At 48.2% G+C, this 20336-nt stretch overlaps 2 protein-coding genes across 4 annotated transcripts; one reads left to right on the top strand and one right to left on the bottom strand.

Moving 5' to 3' along the window:
- Nucleotides 1-2456: 2456 nt before the first annotated feature.
- SLX1A (structure-specific endonuclease subunit SLX1A) lies at nucleotides 2457-17421 on the bottom strand. 3 transcript variants are annotated; one of them, XM_083152454.1, is made up of 7 exons: nucleotides 16847-17003; nucleotides 9073-9288; nucleotides 7997-8048; nucleotides 6415-6765; nucleotides 5549-5676; nucleotides 5042-5126; nucleotides 2457-4378 (listed from the first exon to the last, which is right to left on the bottom strand). In XM_083152454.1, exons 2-7 carry the CDS (start codon nucleotides 9243-9245, stop codon nucleotides 4349-4351), a joined length of 819 nt encoding a protein of 272 aa, XP_083008580.1. In that variant the 5' UTR covers nucleotides 9246-9288; nucleotides 16847-17003; the 3' UTR covers nucleotides 2457-4348. The 3 variants fall into 3 exon arrangements, with proteins under 3 accessions (XP_083008580.1, XP_083008578.1, XP_083008577.1); XM_083152452.1 differs by lacking the exons at nucleotides 2457-4378; nucleotides 5042-5126; nucleotides 5549-5676; ... (1 more) ...; nucleotides 7997-8048; nucleotides 9073-9288 and adding exons at nucleotides 11402-13068; nucleotides 14209-14644 and having other exon boundaries at nucleotides 16847-17421; XM_083152451.1 differs by lacking the exons at nucleotides 2457-4378; nucleotides 5042-5126; nucleotides 5549-5676; ... (1 more) ...; nucleotides 7997-8048; nucleotides 9073-9288 and adding exons at nucleotides 11403-13068; nucleotides 14209-14622 and having other exon boundaries at nucleotides 16847-17421.
- BOLA2B (bolA family member 2B) lies at nucleotides 17385-20233 on the top strand. The gene is made up of 3 exons (XM_083152455.1): nucleotides 17385-17600; nucleotides 19492-19589; nucleotides 19943-20233. Exons 1-3 carry the CDS (start codon nucleotides 17526-17528, stop codon nucleotides 20040-20042), a joined length of 273 nt encoding a protein of 90 aa, XP_083008581.1. The 5' UTR covers nucleotides 17385-17525; the 3' UTR covers nucleotides 20043-20233.
- The last annotated feature ends 103 nt before the right edge of the window (nucleotides 20234-20336 follow it).

Genomic DNA, 20336 nt, shown 5'->3' with positions numbered 1-20336 from the left:
CGTAAGGTACAGTGTATACGGGAGATGGTACGGTTACACTGCAGATACGTAAGGTACCGTGTATACGGGAGATGGTACAGATACACTGCAGATACGTAAGGTACAGTGTATACGGGAGATGGTACGGTTACACTGCACACTGCAGATACCTATGGTACAGTGTATACGAGAGAGGGTACGGATACACTGCAGATATGTAAGGTACAGTGTATACGGGAGATGGTACGGTTACACTGCAGATATGTAAGGTACAGTGTATCCGGGAGATGGTACAGATACACTGCAGATATGTAAGGTACAGTGTATCCGGGAGATGGTACGGTTGCACTGCACACTGCAGATATGTAAGGTACAGTGTATACGGGAGATGGTACGGATACACTGCACACTGCAGATATGTAAGGTACAGTGTATCCGGGAGATGGTACGGTTACACTGCACACTGCAGATATGTAAGGTACAGTGTATACGATAGAGGGTACGGATACACTGCAGATATGTAAGGTACAGTGTATACGGGAGATGGTACGGATACACTGCACACTGCAGATATGTAAGGTACAGTGTATATGAGAGAGGGTACGGATACACTGCAGATATGTAAGGTACAGTGTATACGGGAGATGGTACGGATACACTGCAGATATGTAAGGTACAGTGTATACGGGAGATGGTACGGTTACACTGCAGATATGTAAGGTACAGTGTATACGGGAGATGGTACGGTTGCACTGCACACTGCAGATATGTAAGGTACAGTGTATCCGGGAGATGGTACGGTTGCACTGCACACTGCAGATATGTAAGGTACAGTGTATACGGGAGATGGTACGGATACACTGCAGATATGTAAGGTACAGTGTATACGGGAGATGGTACGGTTGCACTGCACACTGCAGATATGTAAGGTACAGTGTATCCGGGAGATGGTACGGTTGCACTGCACACTGTAGATATGTAAGGTACAGTGTATACGGGAGATGGTACGGTTGCACTGCACACTGCAGATATGTAAGGTACAGTGTATCCTGGAGATGGTACGGTTGCACTGCACACTGCAGATATGTAAGGTATAGTGTATACGGGAGATGGTACAGATACACTGCAGATACGTAAGGTACAGTGTATACGGGAGATGGTACAGATACACTGCAGATACGTAAGGTACAGTGTATACGGGAGATGGTACGGTTACACTGCACACTGCAGATACCTATGGTACAGTGTATACGAGAGAGGGTACGGATACACTGCAGATATGTAAGGTACAGTGTATACGGGAGATGGTACGGATACACTGCAGATATGTAAGGTACAGTGTATACGAGAGAGGGTACGGATACACTGCAGATATGTAAGGTACAGTGTATACGGGAGATGGCACGGTTACACTTCACACTGCAGATATGTAAGGTACAGTGTATCCGGGAGATGGTACGGTTGCACTGCACACTGCAGATATGTAAGGTACAGTGTATACGGGAGATGGTACGGATACACTGCAGATATGTAAGGTACAGTGTATACAGGAGATGGTACAGTTACACTGCAGATATGTAAGTTACAGTGTATACGGGAGATGGTACGGTTACACTTCACACTGCAGATATGTAAGGTACAGTGTATCCAGGAGATGGTACGGTTGCACTGCACACTGCAGATATGTAAGGTACAGTGTATACGGGAGATGGTACGGATACACTGCAGATATGTAAGGTACAGTGTATACAGGAGATGGTACAGTTACACTGCAGATATGTAAGTTACAGTGTATACGGGAGATGGTACGGATACACTGCACACTGCAGATATGTAAGGTACAGTGTATACAGGAGATGGTACAGTTACACTGCAGATATGTAAGGTACAGTGTATACGGGAGATGGTACGGATACACTGCACACTGCAGATATGTAAGGTACAGTGTATACGGGAGATGGTACGGATACACTGCAGATATGTAAGGTAGTGTATACGGGAGATGGTACGGATACACTGCAGATATGTAAGGTAGTGTATACGGGAGATGGTACGGATACATTGTACATGACAGATAGGAGCGCTAACAGGTGTACTCTATTAGATGCAGGGTTTACCTTGTACCACGAGGCCATTCAATTAATCAGTCTTTCTGTGCCTCATATTGGGGATTACAGCGCAGAAACTGCAGAATCACCCACCATTGAATGATTTCCCCCTGCTCACAGCGCTGAGTAAGCCGCGGGGAGGACGCTAATGATGTCAGCGCCCTCCCTCCCAACAGCCAGGGAACTCCTGAGTTTTCCAGGGCACTCCCAGTAAATGCCAGTATCCAAATGCCCGGCGCCTGTCAATCACCTAGCGAGCGCCCGACGAAGGCTAGCCTTCCCATGGTCAGTGTGCAAGGGGACCATGCGCACAGCACCTGATTGGGTGTGAATCGGGCCCAATGACACAGAGGCCAAGTGGGACGTGTACAGCATCAGACATATAATAGGACTTTATTTATCGCTCACTCATTCATTAGCGGCATAAATACATATTAGCGGGAACAGATCCATACACAAGTCCTCCGCCATAACTAGGCTTAGGGTCTCTGTATTGTCCTTATGGGGCTGGAATCCTTATTCCCTGTATAAAAAAATCCATTCTAAAATTATTTACTAAAACACCTGGAGGCCGTATTCCCCTTGTGGCAGAGCACCGGCAGGTGACCCGGCATCTTCCCCGTGTGGCAGAGCACCGGCAGGTGATCAGCATCTTCCCCATGTGGCAGAGCACCAGCAGGTGACCCGGCATCTTCCCAGTGTGGCAAAGCACCAGCAGGTGACCCGGCATCTTCCCCATGTGGCAGAGCACCAGCAGGTGACCCGGCATCTTCCCCATGTGGCAGAGCACCAGCAGGTGACCCGGCATCTTCCCAGTGTGGCAAAGCACCAGCAGGTGACCCGGCATCTTCCCCATGTGGCAGAGCACCGACAGGTGACCCGGCATCTTCCCCATGTGGCAGAGCACCGGCAGGTGATCAGCATCTTCCCCATGTGGCAGAGCACCAGCAGGTGACCCGGCATCTTCCCCATGTGGCAGAGCACCAGCAGGTGACCCGGCATCTTCCCCATGTGGCAGAGCACCGGCAGGTGATCAGCATCTTCCCCATGTGGCAGAGCACCAGCAGGTGACCCGGCATCTTCCCCATGTGGCAGAGCACCAGCAGGTGACCCGGCATCTTCCCCATGTGGCAGAGCACCGGCAGGTGATCAGCATCTTCCCCATGTGGCAGAGCACCAGCAGGTGACCCGGCATCTTCCCCGTGTGGCAAAGCACAGGCAGGTGATCAGCATCTTCCCCATGTGGCAGAGCACCGGCAGGTGATCAGCATCTTCCCCATGTGGCAGAGCACCGGCAGGTGACCCGGCATCTTCCCCATGTGGCAGAGCACCGGCAGGTGACCCGGCATCTTCCCCATGTGGCAGAGCACCGGCAGGTGATCAGCATCTTCCCCATGTGGCAGAGCACCGGCAGGTGACCCGGAACCTTCCCCATGTGGCAGAGCACCGGCAGGTGATCAGCATCTTCCCAGTGTGGCAAAGCACCAGCAGGTGACCCGGCATCTTCCCCATGTGGCAGAGCACCGGCAGGTGATCAGCATCTTTCCCATGTGGCAGAGCACCGGCAGGTGACCCGGAACCTTCCCCATGTGGCAGAGCACCGGCAGGTGATCAGCATCTTCCCAGTGTGGCAAAGCACCAGCAGGTGACCCGGCATCTTCCCCATGTGGCAGAGCACCGGCAGGTGATCAGCATCTTCCCCATGTGGCAGAGCACCGGCAGGTGACCCGGAACCTTCCCCATGTGGCAGAGCACCGGCAGGTGATCAGCATTTTCCCCATGCGGCAGAGCATCGGCAGGTGTCCCGGAACCTTCCCCATGTGGCAGAGCACCGGCAGGTGATCAGCATCTTCCCCATGTGGCAGAGCACCGGCAGGTGACCCGGAACCTTCTCCTTGTGGCAGAGCACGGCTGGCAACTGGCATCTTCCCCATGTGGCAGAGCACCGCCTGGTGACCCGGCACCTTCCCCGTGTGGCAGAGCATGGCTGGTAAAATGGCATCTTCTCCATGTGGCAGAGCACCGCCTGGTGACCCGGCACCTTCCCCGTGTGGCAGAGCATGGCTGGTAAAATGGCACCTTCCCCGTGTGGCAGAGCACCGCCTGGTGACCCGGCACCTTCCCCGTGTGGCAGAGCATGGCTGGTAAAATGGCACCTTCCCCGTGTGGCAGAGCACCGCCTGGTGACCCGGCACCTTCCCCGTGTGGCAGAGCCTGGCTGGTAAAATGGCACCTTCCCTGTAGATCCATCTCTCCAGGCATCAGTCGTGTAACTCATCCACCCAGTGAGCCTGTGTGAGAAAGGACAGGATATGACAGAACATAAGTCATGCGTTGACCACTAGGGGGCAGTCAGACTAGTGAATAAGAGGATCCTGTAGATCAGTGGTTCTCAACCTCGGTCCTCAAGTACCCCCCAAAAGTCATGTTTTCCAGGTCTCCACACTAAATAACAGGTGAAACAATTAGCTTCACCTGAGGATCTTTTAAAATGTCAGTGAATAATGAGTGCACCTGTGCACCTGCCAGGTGACCTGTGAAACATTAACTGTTGTGGGTCCTTGGGGACCGAGGTTGAGAACCACTGCTGTAGTTTTTTTTGCAGGCGTCCTTTGCCCTCCCTCCCTCCCTATACACCTTTACAGCTGTATTCACTGACTCTACTATTGGTCAGTTCTCTCGCTCAGAGATCTGTGAAACGGTCATACAGTAGATGGAGCTTTTCTCTCTAGCAACACTACTAGTGGGCTGAGTGATACGCTTGCAGTCTCCTAGGTAATGGATAAGTTATATAATTCGGCATGGACAGAAATAGTACAGCGCTGAAGTTACCTGGAAGACCTAGAATATGGACCAGAAGCTAGAACCGTTCATTACCTAGGTCTGATCTAGAACTCTGCTCCAAGGGGTACCACAGTTTCAGTCTCGCTGTGAAAAGGGGGGATGGTTCGTACCTGAGAGTTTGAGACCTCCTCCAAATCTCCATAGCAGCCCTTCTTGTATCGGATCAGATCTCCCCACAGTACGGAATTCCCACAGCTGGAAGACAAGACGAAGAGAGACCATCATCAGTTTCCAATGTCCACACACTGCCGCCATATAGAACTTACACGTTGCCCACAGTCTGCAAGTGATTGCGGTGGCTTCCGGTCAGTGGGGGAAACATTTTCTTCTAGCAAGTAGTAACTACTTCCTACAAACTGTCATTGGAACATCATCAGGAACTGAGCGGGGGTTGGGTAACCGTAGGTCTAGCAAACCGATTTGCCGATCTATATATGACAATTGGCAAAATCCAATGTTAGAAAGGAGGGACAGTAGCAAGTATCTGAGACATCTGTGGTCCCTCCCGCATTCATAGGGGTGATTATTTCATTTTAAATAGGCCCCCATTAGATAGGAACGTTACCCAGCAATACACCTGCACACAAGGTTCCCTGGTTGGATTGGCAGCCCCTCACCTGGGACACAGGCCCTCCACAGGTATGAAGTGTCCGGGTTCGTGCTGCAGGAAGAGCTTGGCCAGGCACAGGATGTGGGCAGTCAGGGAACAGCCAGGGTGAAAGCAGTGAATGGCGTCATCTTCCCCCTGCAGGAACAGAACCGTACATTAAACAATGACAAATCTTCCTACTCCATCTTACAGAGTGCGGACATTTGTTTGAGAGGGCAGATTTATTAAGCTTGGTGAAGTGATCATGTGGCTGTTACTTTATCAACGGCCAATCAGCTCTGTCACCTGTAACTAGGTGCCCATACACTAGTAAGATTTATCTTCAGATCTGGCTGGTTGGAACAAAAACCTGGTAATGGATGAGTGACAGTTTGGCAGTTTTCCAGCATTTCCAAGCAAATGGTCAACTGTCATCTGCTGTCATCCATAACCATGTTTTTGTTCCAACCAGACAGATCTGCAGATAAATCTGCGTGTGTATGGCCACAGATTGGAGCTGATTGGACACATTATCACTTCACTTAATAAATCTGCCCCACTATGTGATGGGGCCACTTATATCCTGTTAGACCGGGTGTCACAGTCTGTGGTATACCAACATTAGGGATCAATGATATGCAATGTGATCACCACTATGCCCGGCCCTTAGATGTATAGCCCCAATTCCACAGGTTCTCAAACTCGGTCCTCGGGGCCCCTCACAGAGAGCACGTTTTCCAGGCCTCCTCACAGAATTACAAGTGAAACAATTAGATTAGGATCTTTTATAATGTGTCAATGAGTAATGAATGCCCCTGTGCACCTGCCAGGTGACCTGTGTGGGGTCCTGAGGACCAAGTTTGAGAACCCCTGCCTTATTCCACAGAGACTCACCTGTACTCTATTGAAGCAGACCCGACATCGCTGTGGGGCGCTCAGTTTCTGGAGGACTTGCTCATCAGCTGCCCCTTGACCCTTCTCTTCTTGCGGTTTAGTGATCGGCTTTGCCCGCACCTGCCCAAATGCCAGGGGCATGTGCAAAGGGGGCTGCAGCAGCGGGGGCAGCTCTCTGTGGTACTCCTGGCGCAGCCATCGTAGGGTGAGAGGCAGGCGATTCCACGGGGCCACCCGCAGCATGTGATAGAGGACCATCAGGTGGAAGTCAAAGCTGGACTGTTTCTTAGTCTTGTGTGGTACATGAGTGAGGCGTCGGGAGACGTGTGGGTGCTGCCACGCCCACTCAAACTGCAGAGAGATAGAGATGGACAATGGATGTAAGAGAATACAGAAAGGGGCCGCAGGCGGTATGTGGTGTATGTGCGGACTGTCTGTCTCCCCCGTCACACTCCGAAGCAGCGGGGAGAAAATAAGTCCCGTCAGCATGACCAGTGCCCCTAACCCCACGTGTGCTGCAATTATCTGCAGAGGATCTATTTCAGTCAGTCATTTCTGCTTTGGGAGGTAGGGCAGTGCCTCACACCTCAAACACCAGCCTGTTATTGGACTACAAGTACTGAAGAGAATTAAGCTGGGTACACGTTAGGCGATAATTCTACAAACTAGATGCTTGATAACGATTGGCCAGATTCTGTAAGCTTCAAAAGTGATAAATTGCAGAGTGATAAACAGCCAGCCAATCAGCTCCTACCTGCCAGGTCACAGACTGTGTTTGAAAAATGTCAGACAGGAGCTGATTGGCTGGCTGTTTATCACTCTCCAATTTATCACTTTTGAAGCTTAGAGAATCTGGCCCGATATCTTTAAAACGATTTTCGTGCATATCATTAACAATCCCCTCTGTCATCTGTGCATGTAATCAAATCCTGATCTCATCAACGACAACATGCTCCTGGATGTGGCCACAGGATGTTATCATTGACAATATTGAGGTAGATGTATGAAGCAGTGATAAGGGAGGAGACGGGAGCCAGAGGTGAACCAATCAGCACTGATGTAACATTTATAATTTGCATAATATACAATTATACAGAGCAGCTGATTGGTTGCCATGGGACACTTCTACCTCCTCACTGCTTCATAGACCTACCTCATTGGACAGTATGTAAATATCGTTTGTTCAGGAGTTAAATGCAGTTCAGGGGACGATATCCTCCATCTAATCTGTATCCAGCTCATGGATCCATGTCCTTATACAGATCTGCCCCATTGCGTACACATCGCGGTCTGCGGCTTGTGAGAATCCTGGGGACATGCGTATGTTCGTACCCAATCTATTCGCATTGTTTAGAACACCATGGGTGTGGTGTAGGCAACCTAGTAGGACCTAGTATCGCCGCGATACGTGCGCCCGTGTCTATGCACTGCGGCGGCCATGTATACAGACACGTCTGTAGCTAACAGCCACGATAACACAGTGCAGACAGTATGGTCCAGGTGCAACAAACACAGGATAAGCACCAACACGGCCCAGCGGGAGCTCAGTACCCTCTGGCGGCATCTCACCACATTATCTTACCCGCAAGGCAGCGATGTCATTGGGAAATCCATGGACTATCATCACCATGTCCCTGTATGGGGAGAAATGAAGGTAAAGACTGATTAAAGGAAAATAATGCTGCATTTCTATGGGTATTCCAATGACAGACAATATGTAGGTCGACAGCTGACAGACAGACTACGACTGAGAACTGTAAAGTGAAGCAGTACACAAACTGGGGGTCCACATGTTCAAAAGTCAATATTGACACCAAAAAAGTGTGAAAAACTCACGTCGACCTGTTGTCAATGTCTGTAAGCTATACATCCAGTACCTTTATCCTTCAATAAGTGATCAGCAACTCTTTAATCAGTCAATCTGCTTCCTCTGCCTTTCAGAGGCCAGATGTATCAAACGTCAAAAAGTGATAAACAACCAGCTGCTACCTGTCACGTTTCAAACCTGTCCTGCAACATGACAGGTAGGAGCTGATTGGCTGGCTGTTTATCACTGTACATGTTAGCACTTTTTGCAGCTTAGTACATCTGGCCCTCAGTCTGAGCATTTGAGGTAATACGTTCCGGCACAGACCTAAGAACATGCTCCCATTCGGGAAATCCTCTATTGTGTAAGCAAAGAGCTATAAATCCTTGTAATGGCTCATCATACTATAGTGTTTCTGTGGCACACCGCGGAGGCAGCCATTTTGTCAGCAGAGCCAGCATGCAGCCTATTCGTATGCTAGGCATCAGTGACATCACTAAGGTGCTGCTTAATATTCATGCAACTAACATAAGGGCTGGGCTAATAATAGATTGCATTTTTAGTGACCTTCGCTGAGGACACAAAATGGCTGCCTATGGTCTGCGTAGGCCGATGTAAGTGTTTATACACAGCAGAGGCGACCATTTTGTGAGGATGTGGCCTATCCAGTCACTGGGAAATGTGAAACCACAGAGGCTGTGCTTCGTAAATCAAAGCGCATCATTAGCGCAGACAGCGCACACGGAGAGCCTTCCATTCATGCAAACCAGACGCCATTTTGTGCTGACACTATTCGTGTGCGACATCACCAGCTGTGTGAGGGTCTGATAGTTATGGTGGGTTTTCCATACCAAGGTCCTCTCCCGCTGGTCTTCCAAGCTCCTCCCTTCTGCTTTCCGCCATTGTGCTGCTGGATGCGCCTCTCTGGGTTCACCGTGAAGCCGATATAGATGCGACCTTTGTATTTTGGGTTGGTGCAGTATAAGAGATAGACGCCATAAAAACCTTCAACCTCCACCACCATCCTGTGTCTCTGTCGTCAGCAGCAGCAGCAGAGTGATCGCAGACTGTTCAGGGATAATACAGAACACAAGGTCACCATACAGAGGGGGATAGAACATTAGTACATCTGCTCCTGCTGCAACTTATCCATCATGCCAATTACAGCTCACACACACACACGGGGGATATCCAGTCTATAGTATGGGAAAGTGGATGTCTGACAATGTCCTTTACTAGAGTATAGGCCAACTACACATCAACATGTGTCAGCTGCAGAATGTGATTCCTGTACTATGCACAATGGCCCCGATTCTGGTTCACTCGTAGATGCAAATTACTTCTCTAATGGACAAAATCATGTGCACTGCAGGTGGGGCAGATGTAACATGTGCAGAGAGAGTTAGATTTGGGTGGGGTTTTACTTCAAAGTGAGATCTATATTGCAGTGTAAAAATAAAGCCGTCAGAATTTTCCCTGCACAGAAACAAAATAACTCACCCAAATCTAAATCTCTCTGCACATGTTACATCTGCCCCCCCTGCAGTGCACATGGTTTTGTCCATTTGAGAAGGAATTTGCCTTTGCGAGTGAACCAGAGTAAGGGCCAATGTCTGTTCTCAGTATGTGTGTGTTGGTGCAAAGTACCACCCCCCCTGCTCTGAATGCTGTGTGTGTATATATACACTCACAGTACCACCTCCGCTGGGTGTAATGCTCAGTGTGTGTATAATTATATATATATATATATATATATATATATATATATATATATATATATATATATATATATATATATATACACACATACACACACACACAGTATTTATCTCCAGTACATTTCCCCCCCATTTAGTGGTCATTGTATATAAAATACAGATGCACAGTACCACCCCTGCATGCTGGGTGTAACGGCGGTCAGTGTATGTATAGACAAGATGCACAGTACCACCCCTGCATGCTGGGTGTAACGGCGGTCAGTGTATGTATAGACAAGATGCACAGTACCACCCCTGCATGCTGGTTGTGACACTCAGTGTGTGTATATACAGATGCACAGTACCACCCCTGCATGCTGGGTGTAACGGTCAGTGTATGTATAGACAAGAGGCACAGTACCACCCCTGCATGCTGGGTGTAACGGTCAGTGTATGTATAGACAAGAGGCACAGTACCACCCCTGGATGCTGGGTGTAACGGTGGTCAGTGTATGTATAGACAAGATGCACAGTACCACCCCTGCATGCTGGTTGTGACACTCAGTGTGTGTGTGTATACAGATGCACAGTACCACCCCTGGATCCTGGGTGTAACGGTCAGTGTATGTATAGACAAGATGCACAGTACCACCCCTGCATGCTGGGTGTAACGGTCAGTGTATGTATAGACAAGAGGCACAGTACCACCCCTGCATGCTGGTTGTGAGACTCAGTGTGTGTGTATACAGATGCACAGTACCCCCCCTGGATGCTGGGTGTAACGGTCAGTGTATGTACAGACAAGATGCACAGTACCACCCCTGCATGCTGGGTGTAACGGCGGTCAGTGTATGTACAGACAAGATGCACAGTACCACCCCTGCATGCTGGGTGTAACGGCGGTCAGTGTATGTATAGACAAGATGCACAGTACCACCCCTGCATGCTGGGTGTAACGGCGGTCAGTGTATGTATAGACAAGATGCACAGTACCACCCCTGCATGCTGGTTTTGACACTCAGTGTGTGTATATACAGATGCACAGTACCACCCCTGCATGCTGGGTGTAACAGTCAGTGTATGTATAGACAAGAGGCACAGTACCACCCCTGCATGCTGGGTGTAACGGTCAGTGTATGTATAGACAAGAGGCACAGTACCACCCCTGGATGCTGGGTGTAACGGCGGTCAGTGTATGTATAGACAAGATGCACAGTACCCCCCCTGGATGCTGGGTGTAACGGCGGTCAGTGTATGTATAGACAAGATGCGCAGTACCACCCCTGCATGCTGGGTGTAACGGCGGTCAGTGTATGTATAGACAAGATGCACAGTACCACCCCTGCATGCTGGGTGTAACGGCGGTCAGTGTATGTACAGACAAGATGCACAGTACCACCCCTGCATGCTGGTTTTGACACTCAGTGTGTGTATATACAGATGCACAGTACCACCCCTGGATGCTGGGTGTAACGGCGGTCAGTGTATGTACAGACAAGATGCACAGTACCACCCCTGCATGCTGGGTGTAACGGCGGTCAGTGTATGTACAGACAAGATGCACAGTACCACCCCTGCATGCTGGTTTTGACACTCAGTGTGTGTATATACAGATGCACAGTACCACCCCTGCATGCTGGGTGTAACGGCGGTCAGTGTATGTACAGACAAGATGCACAGTACCACCCCTGCATGCTGGGTGTAACGGCGGTCAGTGTATGTATAGACAAGATGCACAGTACCACCCCTGCATGCTGGTTGTGACACTCAGTGTGTGTGTGTATACAGATGCACAGTACCACCCCTGCACACTGGCTGCATCGCTACAGGGCAGACACACACATTGCGATTTTAGCCTATTTTCTAAGCGATCTGTGTTAAGCTATCCTGCTCACTTCCCGATCACCAGCTCAGACCCGGTGTGCATGCTGTCACAATATAAATGACATTGCTTATCAAGTGTGTTCGGATCGCCGGCAGCATGGGGAAGTGCAATCAACTGCTATAGGCCTGATTCCTCTACGTACTGTTGGCATAGTCCTTGCTACACAGTCATTGGCCTGATGTTATATCAATGAATCCAGTCACAAAACCTTTAAAAAAAATGTTATTTATTTTTTTAAATAAAACAATAATAAAAAAAATGTTGTAGTGTTTTTTCTTTTTTGTTGTTAGTTAAAACTGGAGAACGATTTTCAGCTCCGCCTGACTTTATCCCCCCCTTGTTCATATAATAGTTGACCCCAGAGCTCCTCAGGACACAGGCATATACTCAGACAACAGTAGTGCAAAACAAAATTAATTTACATTTTTTGAAAAACACAAGTATAACATAGAAGAAGAGTTAACAATTGTGATGTCCACGGAACATAAAGGCGGTTAGGCTGAGGGGTCTTGCCCGGCCACTGCACCTATTCCATTGAAAAAGGTCATGTAGTCCTCCCTGACCTTTTCAGCCCTGACGGTGGGATCAGGTGTGGACTGTGACCTTTCAAATTCAGAAAACCTGTCACAGTCCATATCAGGGTCACCGGGCAGGGTAGTAGATGTGGCGCATGTTGGGGTGGTCTTGCGCCTCAAATAATTGTGTAGAGCACAGCAGGCCAACACCACCCATTCTATTTTATCCACCCGTAGGTCAATAGCAGAATGGAACACTTGGAATCTACTACTCAAGATCCCGAATGCATTTTCAGCTACGTGATGGGCTCTTGCCAGCCGATAATTGAAAATGCGTTTCTCCTTGGATAAGTCCGTCTGCGGGTAGGGCTTCATGATGTGCTCCTGCAGAGCGAAGGCCTCATCTGCCACAAACACATAGTCCAGCCCGTGGCTGCAGTCCTCAGCTTCCGGAAGGTGCAATTGGTTTGAGAGCAGCCTCTCATAAAATACGGTGTCTTCCAACAATTCGCCACCGGCGGCTCGCCCATTTTTGCCCACGTCCACGAATAGGAACTCACAGTTCGCATTTACTATGGCCATCAAGACTATGCTATAGTATCCTTTGTAGTTGTAGTACAAAGTTCCAGTATTTGCAGGGTTGCTGATGCGGACATGCTTGCCGTCGATGGCACCTCCGCAATTGGGGAAATTCCAGCGAGCCTCAAAGTCCCGGGCGATTTCTTTCCACTCCTCAGCATTAGTGGGGAACTAGAAAGCAAATCTAGAAATCATTATTAAACATTGCAGTGGGAAACTCAAAGTCACACATTTCTAGAAGGTATCATAGGAGGTATTAAAACGAAAAATGAGGTACAGTAAATTCCCAAAAGACTGCCTTAAAAAAAAAAAAAAAAAGACAGGCCACCGATTATGTGCACCAAACAATTACAGCTATTAAGGAATATTCGGTACTTGTGAGTTATCCGGGCTGCCGATTTCTAAATCGGGTCGGATCGGGCACATCGCATCGTATGCGACCATCGGATGCGATGCGATGACCCGATTTTTCCATAGGAATCAATGTTAAAATGGACTGAGTCCATTTTAACATGGAATTCAATGGGAAAAAGGGGTCCTTTTCATACCCCTACTATCCAAGTGGGCATGGAGCTGGATATAAACCTGTGGCGAGCGTAGCGAGCCACCGAGCCCGAAGCGTGGCGAGCGTAGCGAGCCCCGCGAGGGGACACAGAATACCGTTCGCTCGCCACGCTTCGGGCTCGGTGGCTCGCTACGCTCGCCACAGGTTTATATCCAACTCCATGCCCACTTGGATAGTAGGGGTATGAAAAGGACCCCTTTTTCCCATTGAATTCCATGTTAAAATGGACTCAGTCCATTTTAACATTGATTCCTATGGAAAAATCGGGTCATCGCATCCGATGATCGCATGCGATGCGATATCGCATCGCATCTGATTGTATGCCTTAACTTAAGGCATACAATCAAAAAATCGGCAGCCCAGATAACTCACAAGTACCGAATATTCTACACCTAAGGTAACCCACACATATTTAAAAGATAAAAAAAAAAAAAAAAAAACACACCCCACTGAAATACAAATTTCCACCTACACGTATGTTTTACATTACAGCCTACAGCAGATCTGAACAGGTGTCTCTCCAGTTGTTGTGAAACTACAAGACCAAGCATGCCTTTCTAAACTTTGGCAACAATTGAACCGCATCTGGGGCATGATGGGATGTGTAGTTTTACATCGACAGGGAAAAATGGTTCATCATTAAAATATGATGCATTTAAATTCTGCACCCATAGCGACCCCCACATTGCCCCATCATTGACAGACCCCACAGTGCAAGATAAAGCTGCTGCCACAGATGTTCTTACCTTCAGATACTCCTTTCGGAGGACACTGTACAAGGCCTTGCAGGTCTCGGGAATGATGACCCCCAGAGCTTGGGGAGAGATCAGGGTGGAAAGCTTAAGGTCCTGTAGTGATCTCCCGGTAGCCAGATAGCGGAGGGTCGCCACCAGGCGTTCCTGCGCAGAAATGGCCCTGCGCATAACTGTGTCCCGCTTCTTGATCAGGGGCGTCACCAATCGCAGCAGTTCCTGGAACATGTCCTCGTCCATACGCAGGTAGTTCCTGTAGTCCTCAGTATTATTCTCCCGAATCTCGTCTAGCAGCGGCGTATCAAACAGGGTGTCCCTCTTTAAAAGCCACTGCTTGGTCCAGCAAGATCGAGCAAGTCTCCTCTCTCTCCTCCTTCTCTCTCGGTCCATCTTGATCACCGCAACAGCCTGGCAGTACAATACCCTCAGTCTGTAGTGATTCACCATAAAAGACTTGTTTAGGGAAGCCAAAAACAAAGATAAGCACTCAAAGCACAGTGAGGCGTTCAGAAGGCAAACTAACCACAGAGCAATGAGTGCAATTATTTTAAAATGGCTTCCGCAATTTATACCATCAGAAATTCACCCCCCCCCCCCCCCCCCTCTAATAACACCAACCCACTATTTAAAATATTTTTTTTTTTTGCTCAGCACAAATGGCTAGGCAGTGCACACATCTCTGTGTGTATGGGGGATCTAGACACAGGGAAGTACAAGGGAAATCACTTACCCCAAATCTCAATGTGTGTATGCCCATTAATGTGTGTTTGTAATGGGTGTGTCACTCAGTGTGTGTGTGTGTGTGTATGTGAATATACACATGCACAGTACCACCCCCTATATGCTGGGTGTGACACATATAGATACATACAAATTACCACTCCCATATATGCTGGATGTAACGCTCAGTGTGTATATATATACAGATGCACAGTACCACCCCATGCATGCTGGGTGTGACACTGTGTGTGTGTATATATACAGATGCACTCCCATACATGCTGGATGTATTATTTATGTATTAACAGTTTCTTATATAGCGCAACATATTCCGTTGCGCTTTACAAAAGGAGACAACGCTCAGTGTGTGTATATACAGATGCACAGTACCACCCCCCTGCATGCTGGGTGTAACGTTCAGTGTGTTTGTAATGTATACAGATGCACAGTACCACTACCCGTGCATGCTGGGTGTAACGTTGTGTGTGTGTGTGTACAGATGCACAGTACCACCCCCCTGCATGCTGGGTGTAGCACTCTGTGGGCTCCAACACGCTGCCCACCCAAGCCTACAGCCTTATGTCCATCCTGTGGAGGGCTGTAGGGAGATGTACCGTTGAGCCCTTCTGCTGCTGCCCGCAAGCAGCATGATCAAGATGGTGCCGCTAATAGCTGCCTAGGAACATTCAGTCCTATGTACTACTGGGGTGTGGTACAGGGGTCCGACAGTCGGGATCCCGACTGGCCGGACCCAGACAGCATGGTGGCCGTCGGGAACCCGGCTGTCGGCGTTTTGACAATCAGGATCCCGACGTTGGGTAAATGCCTGTCGGGATCCCGACTGTTGGGACCCTGTCCGGCACCCGTACTCCTGTGTCTCTGCTTATATTGTTACCTACCTGGCTGCTGCGGTGACCAGTGGTGCCGCTGATGGCTGCCTAGGCGCTGTGCAGCTCGGTGGGTATATGTTCCCCCCCCCCCCCCCGAACATGTCCATCAACCTCCCCAGGGTACATGTAGTGTATATCTGTATGTCTTCATGTATATCTCTACTGTTGAACTGTTACCTACCCGGCTGATGCACAACAATCCAAATCAAATTCCTATTATATGCAAATACACCTGGCCAATAAAGCTGATTCTGATATATATACAGATGCACTACTATACATGCTGGATGTATTATTTATGTATTTACAGTTTCTTATATAGCGCAACATATTCCGTTGCGCTTTACAAAAGGAGACAACGCTCAGTGTGTATGTGTTTACAAATGCACAGCACCACCCCCATGCACGCTGGGTATAACAGTCAGTGTGTGTGTGTATATATATATATATATATATATACAGATGCACAGTACCACCCCCATGCACGCTGGGTATAACAGTCAGTGTGTGTGTGTGTATATATATATATATATATATATATATATATATATATATATAGATGCACAGTACCACCCCCATGCACGCTGGGTATAACAGTCAGTGTGTGTGTATATATATATATACAGATGCACAGCACCACCCCCATGCACGCTGGGTATAACAGTCAGTGTGTGTGTGTGTATATATATATATATATATATATATATATATATATATATATATATATATATATATATATATATATATATATATATATACAGATGCACAGTACCACCCCCATGCACGCTGGGTATAACAGTCAGTGTGTGTGTATATATATATATATATATACAGATGCACAGTACCACCCCCATGCACGCTGGGTATAACAGTCAGTGTGTGTTTGGTGACAGATAGATGCTCAGTACCACTACCCCTGCATGCTGGGTGTAACGCTCAGTCTCCCTCCCCCTCCACGGTATGTGCAGTTACCCCATTATATCTGATACTGAGGGAGAAGGAAGAACCTGCCTGCCACTTACCACTTAACCACACAGAAACGACCCTCTAACCCCGATCGGTTGTGTCTGGATCCACTTCCGAGTCACGCGTCACTTCCTGGTTACAAGACCCGCCACATTACGCTTCCATAGCGACAGAGCTGTCTAAATAGATGCCTGACGTGATTTAGAATTACACGAGGAAATACAGATAAAAACGAAAAACAGTAAACGTATCTGCTTATGAGATTCACATAATGTAATGTGTGAGGTGTTTTGTTCCTGTGAAGTATTCCTTTTACTTCTTCAAATCTCAATAAAACAGAATTTGACAAACAAAAAAAAAAATTATATCACGACAATTCTTATCATATTTTAGTTCTTTCACTACAGACCACCTAATAATAATGACCCATGCAATGAAGAGTCCGAGTCAGATTAATCAGGCATTTCTGAGACAGCAGAACAGAAGCCGTCCGGGGGCCTTATGTCTCTGACTCTCCAATAGGTCACATTTGTATGTTATCCCGCCCTCATAAAGACGCAGCGAGGCTACTATTGGACGAGGCCGCTGTCCCTAACATGTTATGCAGATAAGGCGGCGGCTGGGGCCAATGACGGGCGGCGGCGGTCTGGGACTCTGGGAGTGGTTCTGTGGCAGTGAGCGAGGTCTCTAACTGCGCATGCGCAGAGTGGAAAGCGGCACCGGGCCGGTGTTATCATGGCAGGGGACGAAGCGGTGACTGCGGAATCCCTGAGGCAGAAGCTGAGGCGGGAGCTGCAAGCGGAGCACGTGGTGAGAAACAGTCATGTGACCGCATCAACTCTCCCTCCCCCGAAGGGGTTGCAGCCAGGGGACTACAAGTCCCAGCATGCTGTGCCTTTCACAGTGCTAGTGTCATCTGCTGGTTCCCAGCACCTGGAGGCGTGCTGGATCTACACAAGCAATGATGATGCAGTGTGTTTATGTATATATACAGGGCTATTTTTCAGCAGGCTCCAGCAGGAACTGAGGCCCTTATTCTAGTTCACTCTTTCTGACAAAATATTTCTTAGATGGACAAAACCATGTGCAGTGCAGGTGAGGCAGGTGTAAAACCCCACCCAAATCTAATTATCTCCGCACAAGTAACACCTGCCTCACCTGCAGTGCACATGGTTTTGTCCATCTAAGAAATATTTTTTCAGAAAGAGTGAACTAGAATAAGGGCCTCAGTTCCTGCTGGATCCTACTGAAAAATAGCTATATATAATGGTGCTTCCTCATCTTTGCGCCACTGCTTACAGTAAGGAACTTGCATAGCTTACGGCGAGCCACAAGGGTTATTTTCGGGGTCCATGACACCCTCCTATGTCCACACCACCATCTATTACCTTTAGTAAAGTTATGGCGAGCCCACGAGGGGACAGTTGCTAACATAACTGGCGTAAGCCGTGGTCGCAAAGATGAAGAAGTACCCTATATACACTAGTAAGCCAGCTAGATGTAGTTTCACTTACTGCCAATAGATGGCAGTGTTTTGGTGACACACGGACTCCAGACATAGATATATATATATGTCAGGGGCATTGCAGTGTGTGGCATAATGTGTCATAGGAATTGCGGTGTGTGGCATAATGTGTCAGGGGCATTACGGTGTATGGCATTGCATCAGGGGCATTAGCCAAATTTTAGTAGCTCATCAGGAGGATTATTTTGTCTCGAGTAGCTCGCGCTCAATTAAGGTTGGAGACCACTGCACTAACCTCTTAATAACTTTAGGGTTACATCTACTAAGCAGCAGTTTTCTGGGGTCTTGAAGCCCTTGCACATCGCCGTTAGATTAAAGCACTGAATCACCGTATTTACTATCTAGGGGTTTTGTGGACCATCATTGTCCATCTGCTTTATGTAAGGTTTGTGATCCTTATGGTCCTGCTTTTCGCCCAAATACCCGACCAAAACCAGCATAAAGCGGTCACATGTATCTGCCTGAGCAGATATCGGCCTCGCAACACACTTTATGAGAGTAATTTGCCTTTTTAAACCTAATTTTCCCAATTTATAGAACCACTTTGTTATAATAATTCTAAATATAACTGATAGTATTGTTCATTCTAGCACTCGCCATCTTTGAAAACCCCATGCAGTTCCTCTTCCCTGCCTGGGGTGGCGCTGTCTGCTGTAGTGCTTCTAGCAAAATGTGGTCTGTATATCCGCATAATATGCAAACCAGACCTGTGCTAGAAACACCACAGCAGACAGCAGCACCCCAGGCAGGGAAGAGGAACAGCATGGGTTTTCAACGATGGTGGGTGCTAGAATGAACACTATGGTAGTGGAACGTTGTCAGATGCTAGCTGGAAGAGCGAGACACAGACCAATCGGCTTCCACTTGGCAACCTCACCCATTGCTGTATGTATTCAAGTGCAGCTGAGCTCTATCCGAGTTTATATGTTCGGGATGTGAAATTCATACTCCTTACTGTCCCAATTATAGCGGGATAGTTCTGCAAATTGGAGACTGTCCCTCCGGTGGGTTGCAGTGCCCAACGGGGTGAGCCATAACATGCCTAGTAGATGCCTGTGGAATTGGTAATCCCAACCAGCATTTATTAGCCTGGCAGCGGTGCCGCACAATCTCCCTCACAGCTGCCCGGTCAGTGAACCTTGTTCCATCTAACCCCTCATATCTCCTGTTCTCCAGGAGGTGGAAGACACATCCCCCAACCACTGCTCCACCAGCTTTAAGGCAGTTATCGTCTCGGCTCTGTTTGATGGAAAGCCTCTCCTGCAAAGACACAGGTGAGGAGGGGGTCTTGTTTGCACTCATGGGGGTATATGTTTGGGATAGGCGAATGAATATCCTTACTAAGGACCAAAAAGGGTTAAGATTATACCTAAAGGTTACATGAGGTAGACTTGATGGGACTAGGGGTTTCCCGCCACCACATTCTATGTATATTTACTAAGCATCATTCTGCATGTTAACTGCAAAACCCAGAAGTTTCTTCTTTCCCTTTTATATCCCCTGGCCAGTATCCTCGGCAAGCATCACCGCTTAGTAGATTCTTCAAAGTGGTGTTGGGTAACTGCATAGAGTAATTATACATATACATGGGATAGTTGTCTTTTTGACTCTTTACTGCCACCTGCAGGCTTGTCAATGGCTGCCTAGCCGAGGAGCTGAAGGTAATTCACGCCTTTGAACAGAAGACCCTGACTCCAGCTCAATGGGAACAAGAAAAGCAGAAGTGAGAGCCGGTGACGCACTGACTGACGGATGGATGTTACAGATCTCGCGGACAGCGCCTGCAGCCATCGTTCCATGGACCCCAGTGTCCAGTACAAGATGCTGTCTGTCTCTGATGGACACTTCCTAGTCCGCACAGGAGTATATGTTCGCCTCTTACAGGGGTGAATAGTCCACAATAAATTAAATTATAATGCCTTTGTCTGATGTGTTCTATAATTTCTCATGATTGTTGCACCTCTCTTGCCCTACTTGTGTCTCACAATCACATCAGTGTAGGCTAAGACTTGTGTAATGGT

This window comes from Crinia signifera, chromosome 7 (assembly GCF_055691185.1).
Source record: "Crinia signifera chromosome 7, ASM5569118v1, whole genome shotgun sequence".
NCBI classification, from domain to species: domain Eukaryota; kingdom Metazoa; phylum Chordata; class Amphibia; order Anura; family Myobatrachidae; genus Crinia; species Crinia signifera.
The sequence above is the reverse complement of the archived record's forward strand: the minus strand, read 5'-3'. Positions and strand labels throughout refer to the sequence as shown.

Excerpts from the sequence above, each read along its gene's own strand:
- SLX1A (XM_083152452.1), bottom strand. The coding sequence starts at position 14,604 with ATGGACCGAGAGAGAAGGAGGAGAGAGAGGAGACTTGCTCGATCTTGC. Across the intron at positions 13,069-14,208 it reads TCCGAAAGGAGTATCTGAAG|TTCCCCACTAATGCTGAGGA; the intron begins GTAAGAACATCT and ends TTTGCTTTCTAG.
- BOLA2B (XM_083152455.1), top strand. The coding sequence starts at position 17,526 with ATGGCAGGGGACGAAGCGGTGACTGCGGAATCCCTGAGGCAGAAGCTG. Across the intron at positions 17,601-19,491 it reads AGCTGCAAGCGGAGCACGTG|GAGGTGGAAGACACATCCCC; the intron begins GTGAGAAACAGT and ends CCTGTTCTCCAG. Across the intron at positions 19,590-19,942 it reads CCTCTCCTGCAAAGACACAG|GCTTGTCAATGGCTGCCTAG; the intron begins GTGAGGAGGGGG and ends TGCCACCTGCAG.